At 37.2% G+C, this 21,466-nt stretch overlaps 1 protein-coding gene across 4 annotated transcripts in view; it reads left to right on the top strand.

The window, feature by feature from the left end:
* Window positions 1–21,466, top strand: part of RPS6KC1 (ribosomal protein S6 kinase C1) — a 230,080-nt gene that overhangs the window by 122,989 nt on the left and 85,625 nt on the right. For all 4 annotated transcript variants that reach the window (XM_044267182.1, XM_044267183.1, XM_044267184.1 and 1 more), the window contains exons 9-10: window positions 10,601–10,648; window positions 11,889–12,021. In XM_044267182.1, coding sequence (XP_044123117.1) covers window positions 10,601–10,648; window positions 11,889–12,021 — 181 coding nt within the window. The remainder of the gene's footprint in view (window positions 1–10,600; window positions 10,649–11,888; window positions 12,022–21,466) is intronic.

Here is a 21,466-nt window from a genome sequence, read left to right on the forward strand (position 1 = left end):
GCCATGTTGAAAGTTCTAGCACAATTAAATCACAGATAAGACCCGTAAGGATTTGTTTTCCTTAATTAGGGGTACCTTTTATGCTTTGTTAAACATAGATCCTTTAGAGTAGTAAAATAAAAACACTCTCTAGACCAAAGTATCCATGTCAAATTTTACTCTTCATGTTGGGATTCTCATCAGTGAAATACTTTTGTGAGCATATAACCATCAAGAGTAGATTGGGTTTGGGCGCCTGGGTGGCTCAGTGGGTTAAGCCGCTGCCTTCGGCTCAGGTCATGATCTCAGGGTCCTGGGATCGAGGCCGCATCGGGCTCTCTGCTCAGCAGGGAGCCCGCTTCCTCCTCCTTTTCTCTCTACCTGCCTCTCTGCCTACTTGTAATCTCTCTCTGTCAAATAAATAAAAAAATCTTATAAAAAAAAAAAAAAAGAGGAGATTGGGTTTAATGGCATAGCATGAGAGAAGTCCTTCTGTTGGGTCCATGGTCAAAGGAACGAGACTGATACAAAGGGAAGGTCAAGCAAAGCTTTATTTCTCGCCAAGCATCGAGAATCAAACTGACCGGCCAGGGCCGTCTCTTACAAAGAGGCAACCCCTCCCAGCCTCACAGATTAACTTTTGTAGAGTAAAAGCCATGTGGTTGAGCCTGGCCACACACAGGTGGCCAATGAGATTGTAACACACAGAGAAAGCCGCACAGTCGTGCTGCACATGTGCTTCACACGTGGGTGGCTAACTGAATTACAGTTTACCCTAGTAGATACTTGAACTAGCCTATCACCTTGGTCAGAATTGGCACGCAAAAGGCGCCCAAAGGGCGGGGCCCTTACTCCTTGGTAGCAAGGGAGACGTATGCACCCCCACTGATTGGATATGTCCACCCGGCCTGACCCACCCTTGTATTTGGGCTTTGTTACCTGGGACTGGTTTCTGGGACTTGTTTTTAAGTAAGTTCCCCGAGGAGGGGGTGCAGGGTCAGTTTAAGTTTTGCTACATAAACAACAAAATCACTGTTTAACCGGATGGAGCTGCTCTGGCTCAATAGGCCCTTACACTTCCGTGCGGTCTCTTCATGTTGATGCTCTTGTCACTGTAACTTCTGATGGACAAAAGCTGTAGGTTCAACGTCTTTTGCTTTTCGAGTTGCTGGACAGTGGTACAAGGAATGTTGCTTGCCTTCTGGTATCAAGGAAAGAGAAAGTTAGGGCCCAGTGTGGGGAGTTGTTGGTATTAAAGGTCACCTAGGACTATTCCTTGTTTTCAGTAGTTGGAATTTTATGAGCTCTCTCATGAGAAAAAGGTGTGGAATTAAGTAAGTGGAAATATAGTTTGAATATTACGAAATGAGATGGGTTTTTAGCAGTAAACATAAATAACTTGATTATTATCACATGGTATTGGTGAGAGTGGGGGAGAAGCAAATATTTAGTGCTCTGGGTTTGTTGCTTAAAACCATTTCTGCAGAAGAGTAACGTTATTAGTTCCTGTAATGCTGCCAAGATGAGTTTAGTTAATAACTTAATGGTTAAGTTCTTTTTTTTAACAGAGTACAGTGAGTATAATCTTATCTATCTGAAACTCTGTCGAGAAAAGCTGTCTAATTTGCAGAATTGGGCTTCTCTATTTTCTCTGGCTTCTTTATTATGTTGTTCCCATTCTTTGCTGTTATGTTTATTTATGTCTGAATTCCCAATAGTATGGCTTGCATAACTGAAGTCCATTCAGATTATATCTAGCAAACATGAATAGTACTGTGGTATCATTAAGGAAAAGGCTGGGTTTATCCAATGTGATGACCTCTGTAGACTTCTTTTTTTTTTTTTTTAAACCTTTATTAATTGTTCCGGAGTCCTGTGAAGTACTTGGCATCAAATTAGAGATAGATGTTCCCTCAAATTACTCATGCAGTCTTTCTTTTTAAAGGAATCGGAGCTAAAGTTATTTTTAGAGACTTACATACTTTGGATGTCAGCATTTAAATTAAATATGTACAGATGCCTGGGTGACTCAGTCGGTTAAGCGGCTGCCTTCGGCTCAGGTCATGATCCCAGGATCAGGGTCCTGGGATCGAGTCCTACATCGAGCTCCTTGCTTGGCGGGGAGCCAGCCTTCTCTCTCTCCCTCTGCCTGCCGCTCTCTCTCTGTCTGTTAAAAAAAGAAAATGTAAAAAGTTTCCAGAGTGACACTTAATCCTCACCAGAGGGAAGTCTTCGCTCTTCATTACCACAAGGACAGTATAGTGTCTTTATAGTAGCATCTCTCCCTTTTCTCCAAATTTATCCTTCATATGTTTCAAAGAAATCATCATTTGATGTCTTTGATATACTTTCCCACCCCTCCTGTCTTCCCTAAAGTGGTACGTAATTAAGTATCAGGCTTCCTTATTCTATCATCAGAAAAAAACCCAGACTACCATCAGTTGGCATTTTTCCTGCCACCTTTAGAAAGAAGAGTGGACAAGTCTCATTGTGCTGGTAGAAGTGAAGAACAGATGAGGCTAATTCTTAAGGGATAAGTTGTCTGCTTTTTTCCCCTCCAGTTAGAGGCAGTCATTCTATATATTACTATGGGCAAAGATGGAATAATCTTTTCTGTTGGACCATATGCTAATAGAGTGCTGATAACTGAGTGTGAAAAATGAAAGGGAGAAATACATTAATTGTGTTCTCTCAATAAGGTATGCTATCTAAGGTAATTATTTCATGACAGTTTTAGTTATAGTACTTGTTTTATCATGAAGTAAAAGATGGTTTTAGGAGCCTTTTATTGGAAAGACAATTGTATCAAATTAGTACCAAATTAGATTTTTGTCTTTATAAAGGTGAGCAAACCCATGAGCAGTTTTTAAATTGATGTGTTCTAGTCCACAAATGAACAAATTCTGTTTGAGGGTTAAAGAAGCTATTATTTTGTCCTTTATGCTGACAGCTTCATTACAGACTAGCCTACTGTTGGCATTAAAAAATGTTTGGCTTCTTATGATCTTTGTGCATGCAACTATAATATTAATGCAGTGCCATAGCAGTGTTCATTAAGAAATGACTTTAAATGAGGTTGAAGCGTGTAAATTTGGAAAGCTACAGATGTTAAATGCAGTCGTTTCTCTTTGTATACAGCCGTATGGCTAATAATTTCCAAGTGGCTAAAGCTCTTGTTAGCAGGAGTGCTGGTGTGTTAAGAATGGCTCTATAAATAACTTTAAGAACTGAAGTTGAAGGTGCTTCTTTTAAAGACTATTGTTAACTAAACATTATTGCCAAACAGATGGAAAGCATTCACCAGCCTGATGTTTTTAGGTCTAATTATATTATCACCAGCCCTGTACGGCTCAGTTGAAGAGGTGTATCCAGAGGCCAATTTATAATCATTTAGCCAACACCTGTTTGGGAGAAATTGACAGTCAAAGGGCACATTTAAAAAAAAATCACATATGTTCTTGTGTTTATTGCCTCAATGTGAACGTTGTTTAGTTGCAAACAAACTTGGTAGGAGAAGAAAGTAAATGTAAATAGAGCAGTACTTCCAAGCCATGTTTATCGATCTTAATTTGGCCTTTTTATCTGATCCACTTCATGCTTCATGGCGAAGTAAGATCAACAAAGAGATATCACTCCTAATTTATGTAGGTATATTCTGGTAAGCCAGCTAAGAGGTTTCTGTTAGGAAGAAGAAATTCTTTCCTTTGTACATCTTCCGTACCTTTTACCTGGTGAAGTGTTTTCTATTTCATATAGATGTATCTTATTTAAGTAGGACTGGTATTCTGGTGAGTGGTTTAAAAGAGTCACAACTTGATATGAAAAACAAAGAAGATTTAAGGAGCACTACTTTTCTTCACAGGCTCAATTGAGGTTCATTGAACCCTCTTTTTCAGAGAGAGGGCTGAAGTGCCTCTTTTTGCACAGACGATATGTTAATTTAAATCTCAAGGTTCACATTCTTTGAATGTGTTTCCATGCTTTGGAGGTTCAACATTGGTGATGAATATAGCTCAAAGGGAAAGTATGGGGAGAATTGATCTATTCTATCTGAAAATAGTTGGAACCTGATTATCCTATTAACTCTTTCATTTTAGTGTTTTACCTTCTTTTGGCATACTTTTCTGTTAAAAGGTTTATATAAGTTATCTCCATTTTCTTATCACCCATTATTAACGCAGAGCAGGCTAGCTTTGATTGCACTAGTTCACAGCATAATACAGTACTGGAAGTTACAGACAGTTTCCTAACTGCCTTCAGCAGTAGTGGATTCTCAGTCCTCCTTCATGGGTTCTCTTCGTGGTTTAGGACAGATGATAACTGTCATCTTAAGTCTTCTCTTTCCCTGACACCTGAACCATTTTATATTTTTTGGTTTTCTTTGTACTTTTCTCCCTCCACTTTTATTTGTTGTCTTATGTACCCTTGATATTACAGCTATGTCTAATTTTCAAATTCAAACATAAATATAGCTTAACAGTTACAGAGGAAGAACCCTGGAGCCAGACTGCTGGGGTTTAAAGTTTTGAAGGATTTAAAGGGGACACGTTAACAGTTTTATGTTTGTTTCCTCATCTATAAAATTGGTGAATACAAATATACCAACTTCTCAAAAATTATTTGAAAAAATTCAGCATCCATTCTTGATAAAACAAAACAAAACAAAACAATTTCTCAACATACTGGGTATAGAGGGAAAGTACCTCAACATGATAAAGGTTGTGTATGACAAGAACCCAAAGCTGCCCTCATACACAGTGGTGAAAAGCTGAGAGTTTTACCTCTAAAGGCACAAAAAAGACAACTGTGTCTACTCTTACCATTTTAATTCAACATGCTACTAGATGGCCACAGTAATCAGACAAGAAAAAGAAATAAAAGGCATCAAAATTGGTAAAGAAGAAGTAAAAATCATTATTTGCAGATAACATGATATTGCATATAGGAAATGCTAGTGACTCCACCAAGAAACTGTTAGAACTAAGGAATGAATTTAGTAAAGTTGCAGGATACAAAATCAGTATACAGAAGTCTGTTGTGTTTTAATAATAATACAACTAACTAATAAGCAACTAACAGAAAGAGAGATTGAGAAAACAATCTCATTTACAGTTGCATCAAAATGAGTAAAATATCTATGGGTAAATTTAACCAAAGAACTGAAAGACCTGTACTCTGAAAACTCTAAGACATTGATGAAAGAGTTTGAAGATGACACAAATAAATGGAAAGATAGATACACTGTGCCCATGGATTACAAGAATTAGTATTGTTAAATTGTTCATACTACCCAAAGAAATCTATAGTTTCAATTCAGTCCTTATGAAAATACGTATATCTCACAGAACTAGAACAAATAATTATAAAGTGTGTATGGAATCCCAGAAGACCCTAAATAATCAAAGAAATCTTGAGAAAGAAGAACAAAACTAGAGGTACAACAATCTTAGATTTCAAACTATACTCCCAAGCTCTTATAATCAAAATGGTACAGTACTGGCACAAAAATAGACAGTCATTAGAACAATAGATCAATAGGACACAATAGAGAGCCCAGAAATAAATTCATGCTAATATGGTCCATAAATCCATGACAAAGGAAGCAAGAATATGCAATAGGAAAAAGAAAGTCTATTAATAAATGGTGTTGGGAAAACTGGACAGCCACATGCAAAAGAATGAAACTGGACCACTTTCTTATACCATACATGAAAATAAACTCAAAATGGATTAAAGACCTAAATCTAAGACCTGAAACCATAAAACTCATAAAAGAAAATGTAGGTGGCAAATTATTGGACATCAGCCTTAGCAGTATTTTTTTGGATCTGTCTCCTCAGGCAATGGAAACAAAAGTAAAAATAAACAAAAATGGGACAACATAAAACTAAAAAGCTCAAGCACGAGAAGGGGACCATGAATAAAATGAAAAGGCAGCCTACTGAATAGAAGAAGATATTTATAAATGATATATCTGATTAAGGGGTTAATATCCTAATACATAAGGAACTCATACAACTGAACACTGAAGAAAAAAATCTGATTAAGAAATGGGAGAGGACCCGAATAGACATATTCCCCAAGGTGTACAGGGGGCCAACAGACATAAGAAAACATGCTCAGTGGCACTTCTCATCATGAAAATGGAAATCAAAATGACAAGAAGTATCCCCTCATACCAGTTAGAAAGGCTGAAACCCAAAAGATAAGAAATACAAAGTGTTGGTGAGCATGTGGAGAAAAAGGAACACTGATGAGCTTTTGTGGAAATGTAAATTGGTACATCTACTGTGGAAAACAGCATGGAGGTTCCTCAAAAAATTAAAAATAGAAATACTGTACAATCTAGTAATTCCATTGCTGGGTATTTACCTGAAGAAAATGAAACACTGAGAGATTAACATGTACCCTGTATGTTTATTGCAACATTATTTATGATAACCAAGATGGAGGGGCACCTGGGTGGCTCAGTGGGTTAAAACCTCTACCTTCAGCTCAGGTCATGATCCCAGGGTCCTGGGATGGAGCTCCACATCGGGCTCTCTGCTCTGCAGGGAGCCTGCTAACTCCTCTCTCTCTCTCTGCCTGCCTCTCTGCCTACTTGTGATCTCTGTCTGTCAAGTAAATAAATAAATTCTTAAAAAAAAAAAAAAGATAGGGAGGCAACCTTAGTGTCTATCTATCGATGAATGGATAAAGAAAATGTGCTGCATATAAACAATGGACTATTACTCAGCCACAAAAAGAATGAAATCTTGCCACTCATGACAACATGGATGATCTTTTATGCTAATTGAAATAAATCAGATAGAGAAAGACAAATACCATTTGATTTCACTTGTATGTGGAATCTAAAAAACAAAACAAATGAACAAACAAAAAAATAACAGACTCCTAATTACAGAGATACAAACTTGTGGTTGCCAGAGAGAAGGTCTGATTGGGGTGGAGAGGGATATAGGTGAAATAGCTGAAGGGAACTAAGACATACAGACTTCCTGTTATAAAATAAATTATAGGAATAGAAAGGACAGCATAGAGAATATAGTCAATAATATTGTAATAACTTTTTATGGTGACATATGGTAACTACGTGTATTGTAGTAAGCATTTCGTAGTGTTTATGATTGTTGAATCACTATGTTGTGTGCCTGAAACTAATATAATCTTGTGTAAGCTATATTTTAATTAAAAAAAAAAGCCAGTCACAAAAGGAAAAAAAAATATATATATATATACACCTATCTCATTATATGATTTAATTCTTTGAAACCCAGCATCTTGCCAGATATAAAGTAATAAGCACAACATCGGAAGTATGGTTTCATGTTTTTAGATGTTATCGTGATGGAGGATGCTCCAATATAAGTGCTTAGTTCCAACTTACTTCTAAGCTCTATTCACGTATTGACATGTGTCTTCTAAACATTTATACCTAAATTTGTTCACATGTGTTTATTGAATATTTACCATGGGAGAGGGATGTGTTGTATGTTGGAAAAAATATAGTTTCTGCCCTGTATTAGTTTTCTATTCCTGTCATAACAAATGACTACAAACTTAGCATCTTAAAACAACTGAATGTATTATGTCGAAGTTCTTTGTTTTAGTTTTTTTTTTTTTTTTTTTGATTTTCTTAAAAATTCAAGTTAGTTAATATATAGCGCATTATTAGTTTCAGGGGTAGAATTCAGTGATTGATCAGTTGCATATAACACCCAATGCTCATTATGTCATGTTCATCACCCTGTTAACCTCCTCCGCTCACACCCTTCCCCTCTGGCAACCCTCAGTTTGTTCCATATAGTTAAGAGTCTCTTATGGTTTGTCTCCCTCTCCGTTTTTGTATTATTTTACTTTTCCTTCCCTTCCCCCATGTTCATCAGTTTTGTTTCTTAAATTACACATCTGAGTGAAGTCATATATTTGTCTTTCTCTATGTCAAAGTTCTCTGGACCAGAGGTCTGACATGGGTCACCTTGGACTATAATCAAGGTGCCGGCAGGGCTGTGTTCCTTACTGGAGGGTCTGGGGAAAAATCCACTCCTTTGGATTGGTTGAATTCTTTGTAGTTGTAGGACTGAACTCTTCCTTATTGGTTATCAGCCAAGACTGGTCTTTGCTTCTAGAAGCTGTCTGCTACTTCTCATGCTGTCCTATGAGGTCCCAGAGGCCCATCCCCAGTGCTGACATGTGGGTGTCTATATATTAGCGCCAGCAACTGTGTATCCCTCTCATACTTCAGATCTCTCTGATTTCCCCTTCTGCCATATCATTTCTGTGTTTCCACTTCTGGCCAGAGGTAGTTCTCTGCTTTTCAGGGTTGATGGGATTTGATTGAGCCTACTCAGATAATCCAACATAATCTGTTTTAAGGTCTGTACCTTAATTACATCTGCAAAGTCCTTTTTTGCCAGGAACATAACATATTCATAGGTTCTGGAGATTAAGGTATGAACATCCTTGGCGACCATTATTCTGCCTACAATATGCCCATGAAAAACTTGAAACTTGGTTGGGAAATAGGCACGTGAACAAAAAATCAAATGGAAGGGGTTGGTACTGTATACAGTGGGAGAACAAAGAATGGAGAGAATCAGTGTTTCTTGTGCTGAATATGGAAGGATGAGTACGTGTTTGATAAGGGGCAGAGGTTGAGGGTGGGGTGGGGTGGGTGGAGGGGAACATGTCAGGAGGAGCAGCAGTAACAGCCATAGCAATAAGAGTAACAGTGGCGATCGCAAACACTTTTATAAAGGTGACTTCACTGAAATTCTCAAAAATGATAGATGCTGTTACTATCTCCCATTATAGCTTCTGCAGATGAAGTTTTAATGTCTTCACTTTTAGAGTAGAAAGGGCAGAAATATGGTATCAAGTAGTTGAGAGAATTAACATCGATGGCTAAAGCATAGAACATGGTGAGTAAACAGTACAGGATAGATAGAAATACTTAGTTAGTAGACTTGGTCACTGGTTATGAAGGTAGGGGATGGGGAAATTCATAGTGACTGAGGGAGCTTTTTGGTGGTGGAGGTGTTACATGGTTGGTGGTGTTACTCAGTACTGTAGGAGGAGAAACAGGGTTTGGTTTTATTTCTAGTGGGGACAGGGCTTTGACAAGAGGAAGGGGTGAGTTCAGAAGGCATCTGTGGGAATATTCAGTTGAATTTAAATGAAGACTTACATAGTGTAGGTCAAACACTTATTAAGGAAGTTCAAAGATGAGGTGGTCCCCATCGCTTCAAATTCATCATATCTAACATGGTATTTACCGTCTTCTCCTCAGGCTGGTCCCCCATCTTCTCACCATTCTTTCATTTTCCCAAGCTTGACATCTTTTTTTCATCCTTGACTCTCAGCTCTCTGGAGGGGAACCCCAAAGCCCTCTTTACAATGTTTGTAGGTGTTTTTGATGTAAATACTCTGGACATGGCCCATTGCAGATAGTGGCTACTTTTGTGCTGCTGTGGCAAAGATGAAGAACTCCAGCAGAGACCACGTGGGCCAGCAAAACCAAAAATCTTTACTGTCTGGATCTCTGTAGAAAAAGTTGCCAACTTCTGCTATTGTGTCTCCAAAATAATAAAATAATAACATGGTAGAATAATTATCTCTAGGCATTCCTTCTATCCATCAAGATGGGTTCGGAGAAGAGGTAGTCTGAGGGGGCAGTGTGTGAGATCATGCATGGTCTTGAGGTAATTTTTTGGACTTGGGTTTTTTTTCTGAATGAGAGGAGTGGTGTGATGTAACTTATGTTTTTAAAAGAAAACACTGGCTGCTGTTTAGAGAATAGACCATAGAACAGAAAATAAGGAAGCAGAGAAATCTGTTGGGAGGACATTGTTATAATCCAGGTAAATCTTCGAATCAGGGTAGTAGCTGTGCAAGTGAGTTCACATTTTGGATACATTTTGAACATGGAGCTGACAGGATTTGCTGATGGAAAAAGAGGAGCTCAGATGAGTCTTGGATGAAGAAGCAGTACCAAAAGGGGGTCTTAAGTTGGAGCTTGAGTTATTGAGATCACATTATACCACGTTGCTACATAAGGGGTTTTAAGAAGAAAATTGAGACTTTAGCAATTCTGTAATTTTTTTTTTACTTCTTCTTAACCATATATGTTCCATGAGGAAAAATTCTTTGTGTAAAATAATTTTTCCTTTTAAGCAATATATTTCATTTTCTTAAAAGAATTTATTTATTTGAGAGACAGAGAGAGAACACGCACACAAGTAGGGAGGGGAGAGGCAGAGGGAGAGGGAAAAGCAGACTCCGCACTGAGCAGGGAGCCAACATGGGGCTCGATCCTAGGACCCTGAGATCATGACCTGAGCCGAAGGCAGATGCTTAACCGACTGAGCCACCCAGGTTCCCCTTAAGCAATATATTTTAAAATAAATCTAGGAAGACATAGAAATGTTTCTAAAATAGGGAAATCCTGTTAATCCTGTGATTTGGTGGCTTAAAAAACAAAACAAAACACCTATTCAGAAATTAATTTTGGTGGAGTCAGTTCCAGCATTTATCCCCAAACCCTTAAAGTATAGTTTCAAAAGTGTACAAGTCAATGTTTCATTGTACTGTGAATAAATTATTACTCATGTCTTTTGTGTAGGTTTTACTTGTAATGGACACAAGGACAGAACAGACATTCATTTTAAAAGTAAGTAGAATTTGTATGTTTAATGAATTTAGGCATTTATCTTTAAATTATGCTTTTGAAAGAAAAAAAATTTAATATTTTTTCCTGGGTGTTTAGGTGTTATATTATATTTGGATGTTATATTTGTGGTGATCCATATTTATTTTACTTTCTGTTCTTTATCATAGTTGATAAATATAGCATACATTTAAAAAGAGTTGTAGGTCATAGAGTATGGAGGTAATAGTTTGAGTAAGTTGAAGACTCTTTCCCTGCTGTTTAAATATATAGTGTGTACTTTAAACACATCTGTAATACATTTTGTATTATTTGTGAAGATTGCGCACAACTGTACCTTTGATTATGATTATATCCTAAAGAGCTGTAATTTTACCTGTAAGTCTCTGTTTCAGGTATTTGGGAAAGTTATCTACATCCCTGGTCCTCTCTCTCTCTCTCTCTCTTTTTTTTTTAAACTAAATTCAATTTTATTTCTTTGTATAACAATTTCTAACTAAATGAACAAGGAGAGAAAAAACCCTGGATTTGTAATTTCAAAATTGAAATGGATTGTGACAGTACCTATTCTAAAATATCCTAATTGAACAATTTCCATAGCATCTAGAAATAATCATTCAGATGAGTTTTGTATTTCTTTTTCAGATACTTTTTCTTTTACTAACTGCGTGGCAATAAGTCACATTGACATATACTGAAATGAATTTCTTTGCACATCTCTTTTATCACTGGCATTTCCCTGGATCTTTAAACCAGGCTTTGACACCAGACGCTACCCACACCTTGTTCCTTTGGAGAAACTTAAAGTAGTCTTTATACTTTTTTGACATTAAATTTTCAAATCGCCTGTTTAATACCTTTTGTGTCTCAGAAATTTGAATCATCTCACAGTGTCTACTGCTTTAAAGGTGGAGATAGATAATATATGTAAAATAAAACTTAAGAAAAGGTCATAGAGAAATAACTGTGTGTCATCCTGATGACTTAGTTTGAGAGCATCTCTAATAAAAACACTGACCCACGTAATTGATTTTAATGGCAGCTTTGTGGCATCTTCCGTTCTCTGGATTCACGCCAGATGCCATCAGCGGAGCCTCCAGGGACTGAGGGGCATAGAGCAGCAGATGAGTGGTTTCTCTGAAGCCCAGAGTAACTCGGATAGATTAGTTTGGTTGATAAACACAGAGCACAGCAGGCTCCAAAGGCAACTGAGGGTACAACTGACCTTTTTGTTCTCTGTCAGGGTCTAAGGAAAAGCAGTGAATACAGCAGGAACAGAAAGACCATCATCCCCCGCTGCGTGCCCAACATGGTGTGTCTGCACAAGTACATCATTTCTGAGGAGTCCGTGTTTCTTGTGCTGCAGCACGCAGAAGGTTAGTTTATGGTTTAAAATTGTTTACAGAGCGAAGAGTGTCATCTCCTTAGTTTTTCAGTGTCTGTAATGTCCTTTTTTTTTTACTTCTGTCATTGCATGGGCAGATAAAACATATGAAACCCATGTAAGAAACCGTCCTCTTTCCTCCGTTCTCTTTGAGTTGTCAGGGAAAATGACAACCCCAGGTGAACAGGAGGTTTCATTTGAACTACAGTAACATTCTTAGATACGCATAACGACTTACTTTCTCCTAGAATTGAGCTACTGTGATGAGCACGTAAGGTGAATGTGTGCTAAAAGAGCTAGGTTTTATTTGAGGGATTTTATTTTGTTCTCTGTTCTCTGCTAAAAGGATACATTAATGTTAGATAACGAAAATAAAAAGCATCCCCTGAAGAATTAATTAATTACCTCCTTTTTTAGAATGCATGGGTATTTGCTTAACATTTGACATTACCTAGTTATTCTGATCTGGGTTTTTACGAATACAGCCATTGGCATCACATATGGGTACAAAGCAGAGAGGCCTGGTGCTCTGCCTTCAAACTATTGATGAAATTTCAGCTCATGGTAGAGGGAACAGGTGGCAGAAAAGTACTATGTTTTGATTTGGTTTTGCCCTTTAACACCTGAATTTAAATAAATAGTCTTTTATTTAGAATGACTGAATACAGCATATAAATATAAATCCACATAATGAATATAGGCTTTTGGCCTTAAGAGGTATTTTTAAAATAGTGAAAAAAATTTCAGTTATTTCTCATGTTTCACGAAGGTGTTATTTTTATTTTTATATTACTGAGAATAAAGAACTGTTGTGTTTTACTAATAGGCATGACATTTGAATTTAATGCATTTTTCCCAGGAAAATGAGTCATTGCTTTGTGGAATGAGGTCTTTATGATAACTAATGCAAGATTTTTGACGGGGGCAATAAACTATTAATATTGTTTATTATGAAGTACAGCACAAGATAACTACAGATGGAGGGAAGACCTCCATATGTAGTATTTAATAGGAAATTCAGAAGGGGCTCCATGGTCTCTCAGGTATTAAGAGAGTTAATTGCGTGTGTGAATTGGATAACTAATTCACCTTTGTTCAGACATTATAGACAGCTTTTATCTGAGGATACCAGTGCATTACAGACATTATTGAATTAGAGGTCATGTCATCTGATAGCGAAATACAGCCACCTCTGGTGTGGAACAAAATAACTTGCGTAGTAATAATCCATAATAATTTAGAACAAGGTCAGTAGGATGAATGTAATTATAGTCAATATTCTATTACCCAGTGTGGATTATTCATGTTGGAGATTATCTGTGGCAAATTTTCGATTCTAGTTTGCCTCTGCTGTTGGCAGCTTCTTCCTGCTCATTCTCTTCCTTCTCCAGAACACACTTCAGTTTTTCTTCTGCCATCTTCTCACTTTCTCTGATACCCCTTAAAGCTGATATTTCAACTGATTTTACATTAATATTGAGAAAATCTTTATAATCTTTTTGAAAGCCATGTGTCTAGATTTAGATTATCTTTACCAAGCTTCTTTTCCTTTATTGTTGGCCTCAGCTGGCTTTGAATGGCTACATGATTTTGAATTTCTCTTGGATTATTTAAACTTGGTGGGGGAGGATCTCTTTTTGACCGTTGATTTCAGGTGTCTGCTGCTCGATTTTAAGATTTTATAACACAAAGATATATGACAGTGCAAGTAGGAACTGTACATTCATTTAATATTCAGCAAATTTATTGAGCATGTATTATGTACTAGACTCTCTCTTTGGTGAACAAGACAGCAAGAGAGCTTGCCCCTTTGAAACTTACATTCTTTGATGAGTTTTCAAACAGAAAACCAAAAGCATGATAATACTGATGAATAATAGGGAGTGCACTGGTCTCTAACAAAGTGAGCTTTAAAAAAATGAACACCTGGGGAACTACTTTAGATGAGGTAGTCAAGGAAGCCTGCTCCAAGAAGGCAACATTTAAGAGGAGTTTTGAATGACAGAAGAAATAACCATTTGAATGAAATTGGGAAGCACATTCTAGGTACAGGCATCAGTGTAAGAAACCAAAGGCAAAAAGGCAAAAACATGAACAAGAAAGGAGACCATTTGGTTGGAGGGTAGTAGGTGAGGGCAGTTGTGATCTATGAGACTCTAGAACTAGGCAGGAGTCTTGTACTGCAGGGAAAGGACTTTGGCTTTTATTCAAGTGCATTGGGAAACCAGTGGATCTCTAAAGCAGTGGCGAGATCTGATTCATGTTTTAAGAAAGATCGCTCTGACTTTTGTATAGGGAACGGATTATAAAGGGCAAGGAATAGTAATCAGTCAGTGCGTGGTCTAGACAAGAGCTGATGATGGCATGGCGTTTTGGAGTTCTAGCTGCTCTGCTTTGAGGGTAGGCTCTGGGATCTGTGATAGATTCAAAGTCAGGGAGAGAAGAATATAGGCGACTTTTTTGGCTTTACCTTGAGCAATCAGGTGAACTTTATGATGGGCGGTGTGCTATGTTTTACATAGTGGTGTTTGTTACTTCTGTGAATTAGAAGTCGTGCATATTATCATACACACATTGCTTTTATATGTGTAAATAGCTGTTCCTCAGAATCAGTGTTGAACAGTTGTTTTCTCTTTTATGAATGCTTGAATATTTATGATGTGCGACTTTAGCTTCCTTATGGTTACAGGACTATTCAAGATTCAGGTAAATCTCTTAGACTCATTTTCCTTCCACTTTTAATTCATTTAGTCAGAAATATATTGGTGCTTATTGGGATACAGGCTCAGTTCTAACATGGCAGTGAACAAAACTGATGAAGACTTTGCCCACAGGGAGCTTAGCATCGAGAGGCAAAACCAACAATAAGCAAATACATGTCAGATGGAGATAAGTTCTGTGGTGAAAGTTAAATAAAAGAAGGGGAAAGGGGATGCTGAAGGGGTGAGGTGGGAGTTACTGTTTTATCTAGAGTGGTCACTTCATTAAGAAAGGGATGTTTTGCCAGTGACCTGAAGAAAGTGAGGGGGGAGTATTGTGGATATGTGAGGGAATAGTATCTCAGCAAGGGAGAACAATTAGACTTGGAGCCAAGAGTGTGGTTGACATATAAGAAATAGCAAGGTTACTGTGGCTGGAGCAGAATGGGAAGAACTTGGAGGTAGGGAGGCAGGTGGGAAAATCCTGTGGTCTTAATAGGCCACTTTAGGAACTTGACTTTTTTTTTTTTTTTTAGCACGATCATGGAGGGAGGGGTTCAGGGGCAGAGGGAGAGAGAGAATCTCAAGTAGGCTCCATGCCCCAGTGTGGAGCCCAATACGGGGCTTGGTCTCACAACCCCAAGATCGTGACCTGAGCCAGAATCAAGAGTCAGACCCTTAACTGATTGAGCCACTCAGGTGCTCCAAGAACTTGCTTTTTCTTCTGACTAGATAGGAGGATGGTTGAGGGATATTGAGCAAAGGAATGACAAGATAGGCATCACTCTGGCTGCTTTGTGGAAAATGTAGTCTAGGATGGCAAAGGCAAAAGCAGGAGACCAGTATGAACATTTTTGCAGCAATCCAGTTGAAAATGATTGTGGCTTGCACAAAGTGTTAGTGGTAGAGGTGGTGAGAAATGGTCATTAGATTCTGAATCTATGTTGAAGTTAGAACTGACCTGATTCTGCTTTACATGCCTGCAAGGTTTTTGGCTCACAGAACTGCAAGAATGGAATTCCCATTTACTAAGATGGGGAAAGCTATGGCGGGGGGTGGATTTAGAGGAAAAAATCAGGGATTCAGTTTTGGACCTGTGAGTACGAGATGCTTCTGAAATGTCCGGGTGGCACTGAGTAGGCATTTGGATATACCAGGCAGGATTTTAGGAGAGAGATTGAAAATGTTTATTGTTCCTATTAATGAATCCCTTATTTTAACTCTGGAGAAGACAAGGTGAGAAAATAATTGTATTTAGTGCAGGCCACATGCATTATTAAAACTTTGACTTCCTAAGAATAAGGGATTATGTCATTTTCATCATCTGTATCCCAGCATTTAGGATAATACTTGGTACATAGAAGATGCTCAGTGTATAATTGCCTGATACTGAGGAGGTCAGAGAAAAGGTGAAATGCCTAGGTTGGAAGGACTGCCTGCAAGTGTGGGTACACCAGATAGGCGGGGGATGGGAAAGAGTTTTGCACCAAGTCACTTGGGGGTTTGAGGGGTGAAATGATTCTCTTTTTATTAACTGTTTTTTTTTTCAAAAAAATTTATGAAACTAATATATAAAGTAATATTTTTGAACTACGTATAGAAGTATATAAAGTAAAAATAAAAATTCTTAAAAATAAAAATTCTTCCTTCTTAGTCACTTTAATGCCCAGTTCCACTCTCTAGAAATAGGGGAAAATTTCCAATGTGTATAAACATATACTTTCCACCTGTCTGGTTAAATAAAACGGATCTTACAAATTGTTCTATGGCTTGTTTTCTTCCCCATCTTAACAATGTACCTTTGACAGCTTTCCTTGTCAGTACATACAGGTCTGCATTAAGACCAGTGTAGTGGTTAGAAACAAGGATTCTAGAGCCAGACTACATTAGTTTGTGTGACCTTGGGCAAGGTGTTTAATGTTTTTGTGCCTCCATTTCCTTATCTATAAAATAGGGATGATAATTATCTATCTCATACAGTTGATGGGAGGATTAAGTAGTTGATCTATGTAAAGCACTTAGTGCCTGGCACCTGGTAAACTGTGTGTATTTCCAAATGTTGCTCTTGCTGTTTTGAATAAAGAATATTTGGTTGTACTGATACTATTTTATTTAACTCCTCCCTTATAATTGGTGTTTAAATTGTTTCTAGTACTTTTTACTGTATATCTTTATGTATTTTTGTTTTGTTTTTTGAGAACTATTTATAGCATGCATTTCTTGACGTAGAATTGCTGGTTCAAAAAATGATTTTGATCAATGTTCCAGCAGTATTTTATCGTACATATTAAAGTCAAGTCCTAATTCTGGTCAAGCAAATTTAACAAATATTCTTTGCAGTCTTTCAGAAAACCAATAAATTAAAATTTAATAAGAGTTTTTATTAAACTTTATGAATTGTGGATTTCATTAGCTTAAAATAGCTAATAGCTCTAAGTTTTATATGCTTCAGTGAGACTTATAAAGGTGTCATTCATATTTCTGAAGTGTTAAAAATTATAAATATGGGGGTGCCTGGGTGGCTCAGTGGGTTAAAGCCTCTGCCTTCAGCTCAGGTCATGATTCCAGGGTTCTGGGATCGAGCCCCACATCGGGCTCTCTGCTCAGCAGGGAGCCTGCTTCCTTCTCTCTCTCTGCCTGCCTCTCTGCCTACTTGTGATCTCTGTCTGTCAAATTAAAAAAAAAAATTATAAATATGTTAGGTATTTTCTACTTATATTTTGAAAGATTTTTTTAAAAGATAATGTTTTAATGTTATAATTATAATTGTAATAATAATTACAATTATACTGTTGACATTTGTGTAAGTTTGTCTATTAGGCCTGATCTTAATTGATAGAAAGTAAAACACACTCAGCTTTTGTGGGTGAGAAATATCAAAGGAAATAACGTGTTCTTAGAAGTTTTGTGGTTTTCATGATTTTGTCATTGAAAAAAAGTATGGGATAGGACCAAAATTTTATTTCCATAGTTTTATATCAAACCTTAAATTTAACTGGGCCCCCAGCAAAGAATGGAGAAGGGTTAAAACAGTTTCATTTTTTTGAAAAATGCAGAGTTTTTATAATTCATTCTAGGGTACTTGTTTAGGTTAGGAACAAATGTCATGAAGATAGTGCCAACCATCACATTTAAGAATTCTGTGTAATAATGAGAATAGAAATTAAGGGAGATGACATATTTGACTAAACAAATTGGTCAGCTTGCTATCATTCAGTAAAGGCAAGTTGCTGTGAAGATGGCATTACACAGGCTTATAGGAGTAGATTCTGGGATAGCCTATCTCTAAAGGAGTTTCACAACATGTATCAGAAGCATTAAACATATTCATGCTTTTTTTTTTTAATATCACATTCATGCTTTTTGATCTAGTCTTTTCATTTCTGGAATTCTGTCCTGACAAAATTATCAAGGATGTTAAGTACTTCATGTAAAAGTACATATTATTTTAGTTATAAAATAGTAAAAGATTGGAAACAGTGTAAATGTCCAACAGTAGATGAACATATAAATACCTCCTAATGTCTGTCACATGGCTATGCTATATAGCCACTGAAGTTCATGGTCTCATGAAAATTAGAAAATGTTTATGATGTGATGTTAGTCACAAATAAAAAGTCTGGAAATAAATGTACAAATAGTTAATAGTGTTTTTTAAAAGAGATTTATCCATTTATTAGAGAGGGAGGGAGAGTGCTTGAGTGTACTCTCATGAATGGGGGTAGGACAGAGGGGAAAGAGAGACGCCCAAGCGGATTTCCTGCTGAGCATGGAGCCCAGTGTGCGGCTATATCCCATGACCCATGAGATCATGACCTGAGCCAAAATCAAGAGTCAAATGCTTAACTAACTGAACCACCCAGGCACCTGTAGTTAATAGTTTTGTGTTATTATTGTATTTGTATGATATTATTATAAATAGATTTGTATTATTTTGAATTTTTCTCTTCTGTTCTTTTTTGTATTTAATTTTTTTGAGACCATGTATTTGTTTTAAAGCAGAAAGGAAGCATGACCCAAAATAATGATACTAATATTTACAGACCCTTATTCTTATAAGATTTTCACACTACTGGGAAAGATGTCATCTTTTTATAACCCAATTTAATAACTATTTATTTAATACCTATTATTTTACATGTTAGGCAGAATCCTCTCCTTGTAGTTTTGAAGACCCTGTGGTCTGGTATAGGAGATGGTAAAAGTATAGAAGTGTGAAGGTAATATTACCGTGAAACAGAACATTTTAAATGTTGTAAGAGGGACTGAGTGATATAAAAGATTCAGAGAATCTGAATCCACTGAGGGCATGTCAAAAAATTGGTAAAAGAAACCAAATTCCTGGGGCGCCTGGGTGGCTCAGTGGGTTAAAGCCTCTGCCTTCGGCTCAGGTCATGATCCCAGGGTCCTGGGATCGAGCCCCGCATCGGGCTCTCTGCTTGGCAGGGATCCTGCTTCCTCCTCTCTCCCTCTGCCTGCCTCTCTGCGTACTTGTGATCTCTGCCTGTCAAATAAATAAATAAAATCTTTAAAAAAAAAAAAAAGAAACCAAATTCCTGAAGAACCATCAAGAATGGTTAGGATTTTCACAAGTAGATATCAGAGAAACTAGTAAGAAAAAAAAAAATTCTTTAAGTGGTAGGTATAGTTTGAGCAAAAGCCCAGCATGGTTATATTTGGAGGAATCCAGTTCAGATGAATTATTTGGTGAGTTGAAGGGGAGGACCGGATCATAGCTTGACACATTGTATTACCGAGAGGTTCAGTGCCTCTGTAGAGTTGGTACATACATTATTTAGTAGGTGGAGGGAATTTGGGCTCTTGAATGGAGAAATCATACAAGTCTGTGCTAAAATGGAAGATTAGTGGGCAGCAATTAGTATGGTACAATGATATAGAAAGGAATTAAAGCAGGGATCTAGTTGTAGCCATAAAGTTATTCCAAGAAGCAGATTGACCCGAGGAATCAGTAGAAGAGGAAGATGGCATAAAATATTATGGACATGTCCTGTAGGACTTGGAAACTTTCCCAAAAGAACAAGGGAGGAAAAATAATCTTAAGATTGGCTTGAAGGTCAGAAAGAGGATGTGATGGGGGAGAAGGAGGAGAAAGAATTTAAGGACATTGAATTTTAGATGTCAGCAGTTCATCCAGGTGAACTTGGCCTAAGAATGAATGCAACTTCTCTTAGAACTTTACTGGGTACTGTTTCTTGCTGTTATTGGAACTTTGCAACTGCAAAGACTATCTACTTTGTGTTGGCACATCTCATTCTGATGAGTTATCATTTGAGTTGAAGCAGCACTGACTGAGGCCCCGTCATGTCGTGCACACTGTTTAGGGAGTAGATACAGAAAGATGAAAAAGATGGTCCTGTCCTCACAGTCGTCCCTATCTAGGAGAATGGAAAACAACACACATTGTTTCAGTTGGACTGCTTACAAGAATCCCAGCTCCAGGTTCAGGCTTTATTGTTCGTGTGCCACAATAGATATATTTGTGATAAGAGGAATGTGGCTATTGTCAAATGATGAAGAAAATGATGGAATCAATGCATAGCTTCTTTTGTGGGTTTCAAAGCTATATATGAACCTTAAACTTTATTTGAATATGGGGAAATACGAAACACTAAGTATGATCTAGTGAGGACAGAAAGTTAGCTAAGAAAAAGAGGGAAAAGTTAAACACCATAATGTCCAATACTCCTAATTATTGTCAAAATGGGAGAAGATTATTAACTGGGTCACAGGGAGAGATGTCTCAGTATCTTAGGATTAATTTTATGACAGTTATCCTTTATTGTACATTTACTTTATAGTAGGCACAGTACTGGGGCTATTTACTCAGTTCCTCTAAATGAAATGAAATGCCAAGTACAAAAGGATTTTTTTGGATGCTTCCACTAACCTTTTTATACATATAATTGACTGTCAGAGATTATTTCTCTTAAGATTGTTACCCTTGGTATAGGATGCTTAATAAGGACATTAAAAATGTGCTGGGAAAAAAAGTTGCCTTCTCCATGTTAATAGAGGGATTTATTTTTATCACATTATTTCCCATTTTTGGAAGCTACGGTTAACATCGTCACAAAGTATGCATCTGCAATTATTGTTTATAAGATTTCTAGATCAAATTTAACTATTATAATACAATGAAGCTTTGGTGGGTTTTTGATACTTATAGTTATTTGTTCAAAGATTCTAATGAGCAAAACAGGTGGAGTTTTTAATGGTTAACATAACACAAAAAGAAAAGTAAGGGGAAATAACTAATAAGTATTCCTGGTAAAGCATTGGCTTCCTTTATGTTTATTTGATTTCTGTGAAATTGATTTTTTAAAAGATTTTATTTATTTATTTGACACAGAGAGAGATCACAAGTAGGCAGAGAGGCAGGCAGAGAGAGAGGGAGAAGCAGGCTCCCTCATGAGCAGAGAGCCTGATGTGGGGTTTGATCCCAGGATCCTGAGATCATGACCTGAGCTGAAAGCAGAGGCTTTAACCCACTGAGCCACCCAGGTGCCCCTGAAATTGATTTTTACGATTTTACTTTTCCATAGGTTTCTTGTATATCTCAGAATACAGAACCAGAATTACAATAGTTGGCCACATTAATGGCTGCCCAATCAGTTTTCCTCAATTGCTTTACTTGGTCGTATACATATATGATGTATATGGGGGGGATGGGAAAAATGTTATTATTATGTCATTTACAATGGCATAATTATATAACTG

The sequence above is a fragment of the Neovison vison genome, chromosome 10, assembly GCF_020171115.1.
Source record: "Neovison vison isolate M4711 chromosome 10, ASM_NN_V1, whole genome shotgun sequence".
NCBI lineage: Eukaryota > Metazoa > Chordata > Mammalia > Carnivora > Mustelidae > Neogale > Neogale vison.